We start from the raw sequence: 14,417 nt of genomic DNA, 5'->3' as shown, positions 1-14,417 counted from the left end.
TTTCTGAGAGAGCTAATGTATGTAGCAGAGCTCAACTTACAACTAATATCCTTGCTCTTCCTCCCCATCCCACTATCTCCTTCTTCTTTAAGGAGTAGGCCCAGGACAAGGTGAGGGGAAATTCCCACAGCCCTAATAGATCTGCAAGAGGAGCACATAACTTGCTTGCTAATTGAAGGGGAACCAAGCCAACAAGGTAAATGGGAGAAAGGAAGGAGGAGAGTGCTGAGACGAGAGAGGTATTGACAGCCAAGGGGAGGTAGCAAGCTAATGTCCTGGTGAGAATTATGGGGTGAGAGAAAGGAAGAGCTCCTGGTAATGGATCCAGGCTGGGGACAAAAACCTCCTCTCCCATCACTCTGTGCAGTTCCTGAGAAGTTGCCAGCACCAGCTGGTCAGTAGTTATCCTCCCCCCACATCTCCTACCACTCACAGTTTCAGTAGGCAGCTACGTTCAACTCCCTCAGCAAGCAGTTTTTAGGCTCTGTTCCCCATTCCAAATATGGCTTCTGGTGTTGTGCACCCCCATTCCCATGCCTCCAATATTCAAGGATAAAATATCATGGCTCAAAGAAAAAAAATGAGGAGTAGTATTTAAACACTTGTTACCAAACTAGCTTTGCCTACTCCAATATTATCAATGGGGCAAGATACATGCATTGATTCAGACCACTGAATGAATACTAGTTAATGGGCGCAACATCTTTTTTATAAATTGAAGCATAATTAAAAACAGATAAAAACACCAAGGAGTGTAAATTCACCCCTCAACATGGATGTATTTACCTCTCTCATTTCTGTTAACAAGCATTTGCATACAATGACAAGAAAATAGAATAGTGAGAGTACCATTAAAATGTAATTTAGATTCTAGAGATGAAGCAATTCTCAATTATGCCACACATGGTATGTCAACAGAATTTAAAGGAACTTGATATGCTGACATAACCAAAAAAAACTATTTGGATTTACAGTTCTATTACATTTCATACTGCTCATACAATTGGAAACTGAATCTTGATTTCACTTGACAGTATAGCTTTATTCCAATACACACCATATTATAATGTGTAGCCATTGATGAGTCTTATGAAAGGAGACTCAAAGAGCTTGGCTTGTTTAGCCTAACCAAAAGAAGGCTGAGAAGAGATATGATTGCACTCTATAAATATATCAGAGGGATAAATACCAGGGAGGGAGAGGAATTATTTAACTCAGTACCAATGTGGACACAAGAACAAATGGATATAAACTGGCCATCCTGAAGTTTAGACTTGAAATTAGACGAAGGTTTCTAACCATCAGAGGAGTGAAGTTCTGGAACAGCCTTCCAAGAGAAGCAGTTGGGGCAAAAGACATATCTGGCTTCAAGACTAAGCTTGATACGTTTATGGAGGGGATGGTATGATGGGATAGTCTAATTTTGGCAATTAATTGATCTTTGACTATTAGTGGTAAATATACCCAATGGCCTGTGATGGGACACTAGATAGGATGGGATCTGAGTTACTACAGAGAATTCTTCCCTGGGTGTCTTACCCACATGCTCAGGGTTTAGCTGATCGCCATATTTGGGGTCAGAAAGGAATTTTCCTCCAGGGCAGATTGACAAAGGCCATGGGTTTTTTTCGCCTTCCTCTGCAGCGTGGGGCATGGGTTACTTGCTGGAAGATTCTCTGCACCTTGAAGTCTTTAAACCATGATTTGAGGACTTTGATAGCTCAGACATAGGTTAGATTCTGTGGCCTGCGTTGTGCAGGAGGTCAGACTAGACGATTATAATAGTCCCTTCTGATCTTAAAGTCTGAAGTCTATTAAAATCTATGAGATTTGACACTGGAGAGAGAGACAGGAGGACTTTTTTTAGTAGCAAAATACAAACATTTCTTGTGCTTCTTTATGAAAACATCTCAAAATACTATGTTTATTTAATTCTGAACAATATATTCCCTCCTTATGAAACTATTACTTTGGTTCACCAGATCCTGTTTCCATTTAAATCAACAGCAAAATTCACATCAATTTCCAGGGGAGCCAGATAGAGACATTTTTAGCAATTTCATAAAACCTTATAACAGAGTAGTACAATATATAATTTCTATAACAGTGAATTAGACTGCCTAGAGTTATCATCAATGACAAGTAAAAAAGTTTTATGGGCTAAGATAAAAGAAGGAATAAAAGGGAATTTACAGTAAAAGCCTGCAATATACCACTAATTTAGAATGAAGGTAACGGTAATTTTGTTCGGAAACTGATAGAAAGGCTGACCAAAAACACCAAAACTCACAGGATCTAAACCTCATGGGCAATTTTACCTTCCCAGATATTATTCTAAGACTAAAACAGCAACACAGTTCTTGGAGTGTGCTGAACATTGTTGCCAGTGATTCAACAGTTATTTATAATGAGTCTTGTTTTGGATGTAAAGCCCAATCCTGCAGTCCTTTCCCAGACAAAATTCCCACTAATTTATTTTGAAGTTAATTGCAGTTTTACCAGAGTAAAGACTGCAGGGTCAAGCCCACAATATTAGCTGAGAGGCAAATTTTCAAACAAACTATAAAAGAAAGAAAAAGCTAAAACTATATAGACACCTTCAATCAGAACATGGTATTTCAAAAATATCAGGACATTTGAAAATCAGGAAATCTAGAGATACTAAGCATTAAAAGTCTTAAATTTCCAGGAACCAGTTTAACTCTGTCCACACATCACCACACAGTGAATCACTGACTAACGTAATCTAAGTAATTCAACTATTGTTCCTATTATTGAAATTAACAACGGAAAAATTATGTGCAGAGCTCATTTCACTTCTGTACGAAAGAGGCAAGATTATCACGTTTTCTACGGAAAAAGAGCACATCTAGGAGGGAAATGGCCAAGGTAGAGTGCAGGCTGTGGGGGGCAGTTTACCCTTGCATTCTGTTTGCTCCTGATGAGAACTCCTCCAACATTTGAAAAGTAATGGGTTTCGGTTTTAATTGTCCTCTTTTTGAAGGAGCTGGAAGCACAATTTACTCTTCTTAGTGTGGTTAAATGTTGATAGATGTTTGGCTGTGTGTGTGTGTTCCCTCTGTGTGCCACCCCAGCCCTGCGCAGACAGCTGGCAAAGCAGACCTCGAGCGAACCGCCCAATGACCACAAGATCCGTTAAGGGATGAAGGCACCCAGCCAGGTTTATGGTCAACGAAGCACAGTGCTAGTATTCCACGGATTTTACCGGGCCCCTAATATATGTATGCCCATAACAATGTCCAGATCAGACAGCAGGACTTCCTGTTCCTCCCTAGGCCAGACAAAAATATTCCCTCTGAGATACATTTTTATACCCTGATACAAACAAGTTAGTACTGCCCCTCTGACATAGTTACTGTAGTTACTTCCCCCGACGTGGCTAGTTATTATTTATTCTTATACATATTGGTTTGATTAAAACATCTTTATTACCTACTGTTATCCTGACCTTATCTTTAGGAGGGAGTAAGTGTGTTCCTGTTATCCCTGGGGAATGTTTTTGAACCATCCTTGATATCGGGATGTTTTTGGTACCACTTGATATCAGGATGTGTTTGTGTGAGCACTCTGTGACTAGCACTCCTTAAGAATGTGTATTTTTGCAATATTAGCCCTGTACTTGCCAAATTTTGTGAGCTGGTTCTGCCTCATACCAGGCCTCTAATACAAGGGCTTATGTTTTAGGCTCTCTTCCTACTACACTTAGTAAGGGCTTTTTGAGAAACCAATATCCAGATAAGCCCTGATCCCTGAGAAATGAGGAAGTACCAAGCTCTTAAGAGGAATGGGAGGTTACCTCAGCCGTAAATTTGTTCAGCCCTGCCTCCTGAACCTAGACCCCACCTGCTTAACTCTCTCAAAGGGAAAGAAGAGCCATCCTGGCTTCAAAGGCTATCATCATCGGCCAGTGTTTCACACTGTTAAGCCCAAGCTGCAGACAAAAACCCCTTCAGAGGAAGAATGAAAAGGGAAACTTGATAGTTTCATACATTTTCCCTTAAAGATCCATAGTGCACTGGACTGCAGGTCATTTCTGTCTAGATGGCATGCAGACCAGAAACTACATTTCCATCTGAAGTCAGCAGATAGCATAGCTCAATGAGAAGGAAAGAACTATTTCTCTTGGTCTGCTCTGCCTTGCAGTTAAAGATGGAAGGAAATGCCCAGAATGGTGAACCTAATGAACAAAAAAGCATACTTTGTGAAGATAAGAGAAGCAGTAGACAGGATCCAAGCTAGTCAAAGTCCAGACACTCGCAGAAAATCTGTTAAAATCAGGGATGGGGGAAGCAACTGGGCTCTCAGTAAAAAAAAAAAAAAAAAAAAAAAAAGGAGTCTGTTCCAAATACTAATTTTAGACCTTTACGAATCTTTATTTTCATGTTCCTGTGTGATGATACATTGCATTTCTGCCAAGTACAGTAAGACTGCTTTATTGATTTTAAAGAAATGATTAAAGAAAATCTGTTTAAAATATTTATATTACTATCTTTTTTCCTTTAAAAAGGTCAATGGTGTTATTAAAGTTGTCTGATAAAAATGACATAAGCATGAACATAAACCTGCTATAGTAAAATTATATTTTAATATGATCTGTCAGAAAAAATTGGGTATTTATGAAAAATTGGCATCTTGTTAGTTTTGTTTTGTTTAGTATTGTATTGGCAACTCTGACAGGATCACCTGTGACAAGTTTTGGGAAGTAACAGAATACCTGAAAACTGCAATATACTCAGAGATATTATCACATGAACACTACAGATAGCAATTCTAGTAGAAAAAAAAAATATGAGCAAAAAGAAAGAAGGCCAATGTGGGCACATAAAGAAGATCTTAAAGAGCCAAAGGTTAAAAAGAAGTTGTATATAAAATGGAGAAGGGGGGAAAGCAACAAGAAAGGGGAGAAATAAGTCAGTGGAATAAGATTTAATTTAGATAACAACAAGGTAATACATTTGGAGAAAAATAATATTAAGCAGAATACAAAATGGGAGAATGCTAGCTAGGAAATGAGAATTTTCAGGTATAACACAGGCAATATATGTCCAATCTCACAATAAATCATGTATGTCCTTTTCTTCCATTTTGTGTTGTCTGCTCCTAATGGAATGGTGTGGCAGGAATGGCCAATGGCACTAAAGGAGCCATGATCCCTGGAGAGTAAAAAGGGGGACAGATTGACCAGCCCTCTAAACCCTTCCAGAAGCTCAAACACACTCATCCCCCTTTGGGAAGAACTTAGTACAAACATTAAGGCGATATCCTGAGGATCTTAAACTTTTCTATGAACTTCACCACACAAGTGTCTGAGATGGCCCCAGGGGATTCAGAGGATAATCCTGAGCTATTCTAGAAATTAGGCCGAGATGTCTTATGGAGATTTGTCATCTGCGATTTAGGCATAACTGATGCCATAGTCTCAAAGTATAATAATACCGTACCACCTCATTTTCTACATACATAAATTATTATTTATACTGTATGAAAATACATTTGTCTAGATAGCCATAAAATAAACATAGGGCTTTTTCTTTTGATTATTTCTTTGTTTGCAAACCAGTATCATACTGGCGGCACAGCTATCGGAATAAGAATTATTAACTTGTATTCCCTCCACTGGTTAACTGGCGCTACAGCCATAAAAACAGTAATACCCATTAGGTCCTAAATAAATAATCAGTTTTCTACAATTTCTAAAAAAAAGTCAGAATGGTAACTATTTACAATAGGGGAAAAGTAGCAACATTTTAAAACCAATAAAATATTCCCAAACAAATTTCTTTCAGTGCCTCTTTAACAAGAAAAAAATTATTAAAATTACACAAAAGACATTTTTAACAGCACTATTATTAAGAAATGTTATAGTAAACCTACATAAGAAATCCTTTTTAGATAATTTTTTAAGATTTAGAAATATAATTTAACATTTTCGATCCTCAAACTGTATTAGCAGGTCTCACTTTGTCTCCAAGTTAAAATTTCCTTTCCATAAATAAAGCACCATCTGTAATCAGACTCCAATCCAATTTACCATAAGCTAAATGATGTTTTTGTTGTCAAGGTGATTTCATACCAGCTCCCCAGGAAAAGGCAGATGAAACAAAAGAACTGAGGATAAGTGAAGACTGAAGCTTGTAAAAAATGAGGATACAAATTTACCAAAATTCAGATAATCCTAGTTTAATTATTTTAGAGTTTTAGACAGCATATTTCCTTGGCAATTAAGATACTGCAACTAATAATACAAATTAACAGAAAAAGTCCAAACAGAATATTTCCTAGGGGTTTTTTCTTGGTATAATACTTAAAAGTATTATAACTCTGAAAGTCATTTTATACCTGCCAAACATTACTGCATTGAATACAAATCTGAGGTATTGTGTACCCTTCAACTCAGATTACCTTTGAACTACTTTAAGTCATAGCTGTGGAACAATACCACAGAAACATCCAAGGGCTTAAAATTATTTCTCCAGGGAGGAAAATCAAGTACCAATTTCGAACGTTAGAGTCTGACAAAGAAGCTCATGTTTGAGTGATCTTTAATTTAGTTAGCTGTAGTAAACATAAATGAATGTGATCATACCAGTACAATTAGCAAAAATGAAAATAAAGGCAAATTTCATTTACCTTGCTCTGCATATTTTTGATTAATAGGCATTAATTTTGTAACCGGGTGCAACAGAACTCTATTGTTATATACAGATTAGAAATGTAAACACTTAGCATTTCCCACAACTACTGACTTCACAATTGATTTTGAATGTTATTTCAAAAAACAGTCAAGTGCCAGAGAAGTATAATGAAGGGAAAGAACACTACTGCCCCCTAATGAGCTAATCTAAAAAGAAATTTCTGTACATCATTTCGATCTCTCTCCTTCATGGAGCAACAACAGGCCATTACGTTCAAGCGGGGAGGATAAATAGCATATATAAACAATTAGCCATTTTGAAATAGTAAGTGGGATGCATACCAAAATTCTGAATAAGAGGCTGCAATTACTTCTATTTATAAAGTTAGGGAGAAAATGAGAAAAGCTGTATAACATTTAGGATGCTGAGATAAGTACTTAGCATTTTCGTACACAGAACTTTGCTGATGAAAAGTACTTTACAAACATTAACTAATTAAGCCTCAACACTTTTATGAAGCAGATAGATGAGTGTCTTTCTGTCTTAAAACCTGTCCTATACTGGATGAGATCAATAAGCCGCAAGCCAGTTGCTGTTATTCTTCAGGTCAACCCAGATTTCTAAATTTCAGTGTGCAAAACATTACAGCATTTGTATGTTTTTGTTGCTGCACCATTCCACCTACTAAGCACCAATTTCAGAGTTGTTATTCAAGGCTCGTAGTAATTGCAAGAAAATCCAATTCCATCTGATTGCATCAATAAAAAGAAAGAGAAAGAATCAAGAGAAAGAGTTTAGGAACTGGAGTTGTGTTTATAAAGGAAATGTGTGCTGGTGGATTGAACAAAATAAACTGTCTTTTGATTTAAAAAAAAACAAACCAACAACCACATGATCTATCGGTAAATACTAATATGTCACTACATGGCCAGGCAGGGGCGGAAAAAGCCACTTTTGATATATATGGCTTGAGCTTTCAACAGATACATCATACCGGCAGACTGGTTCCATAGGAATCTAATGTCAATGAACAACCCAACAGATAAAGATTTTGTCTTTATATTTTTATAGCTGGAAACTGATGCAAAGAAATAGAGTGGCTTGTCTAATGCCAAATATATGAAAGCCAGAATCAGAGCTTGAATTCTCTATTTTAAACCCTGAAAATACTGTATACCGATTACAAAAAAGTCAAAATGAATCCACTGTACACATGGGAAAAAAATTTCAGCTGGGCCTCTACTCAACTTCTAAGTGCCCATGCATAAAATTGCACACAAACATATTTGGTCCTACACTTCACAGGTGGAAATACTGGGCACAACACTGCAAAGATATAAACATCTGCATACACACTTTTAACAGTCTTAACTATTAGCCAATACATGTATGTTAGGGGTAGGGCATGCTATATTAATAATGTATTATACCCAGCATGTGGGCAGATAAGTTAACCAAATTATATTAGGTCTTTCCTACAATTCTGTTCACTTTGCTCACTACTGTCAAGTAATATATATCCCACAATACTCTCCAAAAGCTAAACATAGCTTTTGGCATTAGTGAATATAATACCTCTCAAAGGCAAGATCCATTGATTCTGTGTCCTAACACAGGACAGTAGGTATCCTAGGGTGGAATATGGTATCCAAAACAGAAATAAGAAAAGGTACACCATGGTACCAGAAAAACAAGTGTAACCCCTTTGGGGTTTAGAGAGCATGGCCCTTTTAAATCTTTGTACTAAGGGGGGCAATGTTGATTGTTCCAGGAAGAGGGAGTGCTGGTTTTTGTTGTTGGTTTTATTTTTGTTTTGGGGGGATTGGGGCAGGAGGGGGGGGAGGTAAGAAGAGAGAGAGGGAGAGCAACAGGGTGCGTGTCTGCAGCTCCAGACCCTCCCAGAGTGAAGAAGCCGAGAACCTGCCCGAAGCCTGGGAGGGACAGAGCGGCCAACCGGAGACACCCCAAGACAGGAGACAGGAGGAGCACTGTGGTAGGGAGGAATCTCCCGAAAAGGACAAACTGGAGCTGGACCCAGTATTACTACTACCGAGAGTGGTATGGGGCTCTGAGTACTGGGGCTTGTGAGTTTGCATTGAGAATAAGGAAGGAAGCTGTAGCTAGTTAAGTGGGGAGGTTAACTATAGCAGGGTTCAAAAAAGAACTAGATAAATTCATGGAGGATAGGTCCATCAATGGCTATTAGTCAGGATGGGCATAGATGGTGTCCCTAGCTTCTGTTTGCCAGAAGCTTGAAATGGGTGACAAGGAACGGACTTAGGGTTGCCAGGTGTCCAGTTTTCGACCAGAAGACCCGGTCAAAAAGGGACCCTGGCGGCTTCGGTCAGCACCACTGACCGGGCCGTTAAAAGTCCAGTCGGCAGCACAGCGGGGCTAAGGCAGGCTCCCTGGCTGATGTGGCTCTGTGTGACTCCCGGAAGCAGCGGCATGTCCTCTGGCTCCTACGTGTAGGGGCAGCCAGGGGGCTCCGCATGCTGCCCCCTCCCCAAACGCCAGCTCTGCAGATGCATTGCTTGGTGTCTGCCCTTTCAGACCGTGGCTGTGAGGGCTTGTGTTGAATGTAACCCAGTTTTATCGCTTCCCCTATCTTTTCCCCTCTTGTTGTTTTCCTCCATTCATCCCTCTGTAAATAAATATTTCCCTTTCCTATATTCATTGTACTCTTCTGGTGTGTGTGTGTTCATTCTGGGGGGGTTGGAACAGGTGCCCTTATGATGGAAGGGACCGGTAAAAAAGGTAAAAAAGTGATTGGTGAATTTTAGTCTTGGCTGAAATATATACAGTGTTTTCTAAGTTGTACACAGGTCTGGTAGTTTTGAAGCACACTTTCTGTGTAACGTGAACTGCATGCTGTGAAAAACAGCTTCCCAGAGGGAGTAGTGTGTATACCTCCTTAACGTATTGTACTATTTTATCTTCAGGCAATAAATTTGCTAACTTTGGTTATTTGGTCTCCTGAACATTTTTAATATCAAACCACAAATGCAGTCAATCAATGGTCTATACATTTAAATCACTATAACACTAATAACTGATAGTCTAACTATATAATCACTTTGGTCACCACTGAATTGCAGCTAATCCTGCAGCTGATCACATTGGCTACAAAACATTTTAGGACAAAAAGTGAAAAAGAATACAATATGCAGTTTCTTCTGGAAGAATTTAAACAAGAATATAATTATGCAGGTCTGAATTTGGCCAGGACATAACCTTATCATCCTACTCTTGTGATAAGTGCTACAGGGTCTTTAATGACTACAAACATGACCCTGGTTTTACATCTCAAACCAAAAATTAGCATATCCAACAGTACAGTCCTCCACTAAAATAAAGCATTCGCATTGGTTCTGCTCCTCCTCAAAAAGATCTTCACTTGATTCAGTAATGCAAGTACCTGTAGCACCTGCATTTCACTTCGTGATCTTCAACCTAAGTAATGACCAAGCCTGACCACGTGACTTTAATATAGGAACAAACCATAGCTCAAGGTGTCATGGTTGGATGCATTAGGATCCATTCTGTCTTTCTGCCATAATGTACAAAATCTTAATGAATTCACTTCTTTTTTAAAAGGGTTACATACTCTTATCATCAAAACAACAACAAAACTTCAAGAGAAACTATTTATTTATTTATAGCAGCATGTGCATGTTTTTCCAGTGTTTTCTTTTAGTCATTTTCTGTAGCTGCATTTTACATGTGTTGCTCATTATGACTTGTATACAAAATGCTATCTGCTTTCTGTATTAAGGTTTTTAAAATTCACCCTCAGGTAATCTACTGTTTTTTCTAAGAACAAAGAACTCTGTTACAGGCGCCAGTTTAAGACACCAAGAAGACCAAGGGCCTAAATCTCCTTATTTACCAGTGTAAGTCAGGAGTAACTCTATTCAAGTTAGTGGAATTACTGTGGTTTAAAGATGATCTGAGAGCAGAATCAGGTCCCTTGAATCAAAATTTTCCTCCTTTTTTTTAAATCTACTTTTTCACTAACACAGATTAAGGTAGAGACCACAAAAATTGGGGGGAGGTTACTTTCCACTGGCAAGGTGAGGTAATTCTATCCTAAAATATGCAAAACCAGTAGATCTTACTATTCAAGCATAAACAAAACATTATTTGTATTACTTTGGGATTTTAAAAATGTACTTTCTATATTAGTCAGACCTTGCCTATATTAAGGTTTACCCACCACTGTATTGGTTCAATTCAAACCACTAGCAAAAAATACAACATAAATGTAAAAAGTGGCTTCCATTGACAGAGCATGTCCATTTCAAATTGAAGTAAAATCCACCAGCACAACCCAAGGTTTACATTGGTGCAGCATGTTTATACCAGTGGCTGTCCCAGTGTAGCTATACCAGTGGCTAAAAACCGCATGCTAGTTAGGGTTGTACGATAAAAATGTAAAGACCCTGGCTCTCCACTGTCATTTACACCTGTATAGTGGTCTTAGAACACATGCATAATGATTTGATAAAAATCTCAGCCCTACTTTGCAAAGTATAAATGAAAACAAAATAGAAGGCAGAGGAAAACCAGGTGCAAAATATGTAAGAGTTATCAATCATGAGGTACGTATTATAAAATAACCATACCCCATGACATGTACTGTCAATATCTTTATAGTACAAAGAACTGCTTATATGGCATTCAACCCCAAAACCTATTTAATGCAAATAACAATATGCCAATTCTTTATTAATTCCACTTGCGTAAATTAAATTACCTTTAAAAAAAGTAAGTAAAAACACTGCTGTGAGATTAGTGACAATCAGTAGAGCTAGTTATAGTCTTAGAACCTTAAAATTATAAATTCTTTAAAAAATTGCATAAGTTCACTCTGCCAGGCAGTGGCTTTCCTACCTTTGAATCTTCATTGCTCATTCCAAGTTCTAATACAGCTTGAGGAGATTTCAGTTTCGCTTGGGTGGACTGAGCCATCTGAAGGTTAAGCTGCCATCCAATTGTCTCAAGCTATAAAACACAAGTTCAAATTAGAATCAGATGCTGCAGAAACACTAAGGAGGTGAGTTTTCAACATTTCTCAGTGGTCTGTGTCAATGAACATAGATGGCCAGGCTCTACGTAGGCATTAGAGTTCCTATGCAAAGCACATTCTGCAAATTCTCCTTCAATTATACAATGTGGCTTGTTTTAAATTAATCTGCAGAAACACCCTTTAAATATTGTTTATTCTATGGTAATTGTGACAGCCTTGAGGTTATCTGGTATGTTCAAGTAAATCATTGTGTTCCTTAAATTACAGAGGACAGTGACTTACACTGATTTCTGCACAATTGGAAAGCAATTTATAAATCGAATCTAAAAAAAATGTTTTTCAAAGGTGCTGACCCCCTGAGGTTCCCACTTACATTGTGTTTTATACTTAAATTTCCTTTCCAAAAATAGAATCTTAGCAGAAAATGTGGTCTGCTTTGGAAAGTGACTAAATAAAAATGGTAAATTCTTAATCAGCAGGTCTGCTCCGTGTGCATTCCATCATGCTTGCCAATACTCATGACAAAAATTATTCTATGTTGCTTTCCACTCCTGTTAACACTGCAGAACTAAAACAGCTAAGAGTGTGACCTGCAAAGTCTGTTCCTTCTTCAGTTACAAACAAAATGCACATTAAAAGGAAACCACACAAAACACACTCTATATCACTTTTAAGTCAAGGACCTAAAGTGATTTTACAAACATTAGCAAATTATGCATCACAATACCCCCTACAAGGAAGGTATTACTACATAAACCACAGAACTAGGGGGCTTACAGGAAACAATTTCTCTGGCTACAGGAGAAGAGAAGAGAACTGAAGGGCTGTTACCCGCTAACAGGTTTAATTAGCATAATTATCACCTGCTTCTAGTTAGTTTTATAAAGTTTTTAAATTCTATTATTTGGAATTTCTTTACATTTTGTTCATAGGAATGCATTTTAAATTGGTTATGGAACTAAATATATTAAATGACAAAAATCTTAGTTAATGCAGAGTTAAGGGTGTCCAGTGATAGCTTCTGCCCTTCCAGAATGTCAAGTTCAGCAAAACTCAAATTTCTGACGACAGGAAATACAGAGTTAAGGTAAACTCCCACACAACCTTAACTCTGCCCTAAGAGCCTCCAATAGACACTGGGAATGGTCTACATGCACTCCCGATACATTCACATTTGAGTGTAACTGTATTGAATGGGGGAGGAATAAGTTGGAGCTTCTTAGAACAACTGTGATTGTGTATAGTAAGTGCAGTTAGCGCCCGTCCATTAAAGTGAAGAAGCAGAGTGGGAATATGTGTGTTATAGTCATTGTGGGACATTGCTCGAAGAGGGCACTGTTAAGGTTGCATGGGAGTTACCTTAACTCTGTATTTCCTGATTTTCAAAAGTCTGAGTTTTGCTGAATTTGATGTTCTGGAAAGGCACAAGCTATTACCCAGCAACCTTAATGCTGCCTTAACCAAGTTTTTTGGCATTTAATTTCCTAGCTCTTTCAAAAGAGAGAGAAATGTTTGTTGGTAGGCACTAATAGTCATTTAGACAGTTCTATTTCTTACCTAGGTTTGCAGATGATATACTACTGTGGCTAGGTAATAATGAAAAGACTCAGCTTTCATATAGGGCTTTTCATCTCAAAGTATTTTACATCATCATCCCATTTTACAGATGGGAAACTAAGGCACAGAGAAGGGAAGTCACCTAGCAGGCCAGTGGCAGAGCTAGGAATAGTCCCAATCCAGTAGTTTTTTCAATAGACCACATGGTTGCTATGTGACTCCTGAGTTTTCCTCACGTCTCCTGTACATTTTGTTACAGTGGAATGGGGATAATGGCGTGTGTGAGAGACGACTAGTGGCTGCATGCTACCTTGGTTAAGTAGCCTCAGCTGCACATTGAACTGGGCTCCTCATTCCCACTACCTGCCCCCATATGGGACTCCTGCCCTGGTTCAACTAGGTTCCCCAGCTATGCCGCAGGTCCATCCAGTTCGCTCCTCCTCAACACTGGGCACCTCCCATCCAATCTCACACAACAGTGGGGTGTATATTAAATATTCATTTTCTAGATTTTAGATGTTTACATTTATGTTTCCTTCAGCCCCCTCCCTGCCCCAATCCAAGCTCACACAGAGGGACAGGAAGAGGGGATCATATACCCCAAGAAGAGCAAGGTCCCCCAGATGCCAGCTCACATAGGGGGTATGGAGTGGGGCTTAGACCCAACCAGAAAGGCAATCCCCTTCCAGTACCTGGTTCATATGAGGGGAGAATGGGAGGTTAAATGGGCTAGGGGATCACAGACTGTGGCACACATTCAGGAGGGAAATGAGGGGCTGACAGGTACCCCTGCCCCTATTCTCCCCCAGTCCCTCTGTCACTCACCTGCATGTCCTTTTTCCCAGTTTCCCGACTCCTCCCCTCACACTCTCCATTCTCTTCCCACCACTTGATTCCCCACCATTCCCATCTACTCTTCCACCCCAATCACCTTTCCCTCCCAGTGAGCATGTGTTTATTTAGTTCATTTTGTTTTCAAAAAAACTGTTTGTGCCTTCTGAATATTCTGCTGTACTCAGATTACAGTTCCCAAAATAAAAATCCCCCTTGATAAAGGCAGAGTGAAGCAATATTCCTGCTTTTTTTGTACTTCAGATTTCTGGCCTGGGTTGGATTTGAACTCAGTGATGTGATTGTGAAATTCAACTGGGCCACACTGGTTCTGTGAGAAAGAG

General features: G+C 38.8%; 1 protein-coding gene across 3 annotated transcripts in view; it reads right to left on the bottom strand.

Annotated features, from left to right (window-relative positions):
- The window catches only part of COMMD10 (COMM domain containing 10), a 231,110-nt gene that overhangs the window by 181,773 nt on the left and 34,920 nt on the right, over positions 1-14,417 (bottom strand). For 2 of the 3 annotated variants that reach the window (XM_065550350.1, XM_005300142.5), the window contains exon 5: positions 11,550-11,660. The exons of the other annotated variant lie outside the window; for it this stretch is intronic. In XM_065550350.1, the coding sequence (XP_065406422.1) occupies positions 11,550-11,660 (111 nt within the window). The remainder of the gene's footprint in view (positions 1-11,549; positions 11,661-14,417) is intronic. 3 annotated transcript variants of the gene reach the window in all.

Source organism: Chrysemys picta, chromosome 6, assembly GCF_011386835.1.
Source record: "Chrysemys picta bellii isolate R12L10 chromosome 6, ASM1138683v2, whole genome shotgun sequence".
In the NCBI taxonomy this organism is placed as follows: Eukaryota; Metazoa; Chordata; order Testudines; family Emydidae; genus Chrysemys; species Chrysemys picta.
Note: the sequence above shows the minus strand (reverse complement) of the source record. Positions and strands in the feature narration are given on the sequence as shown.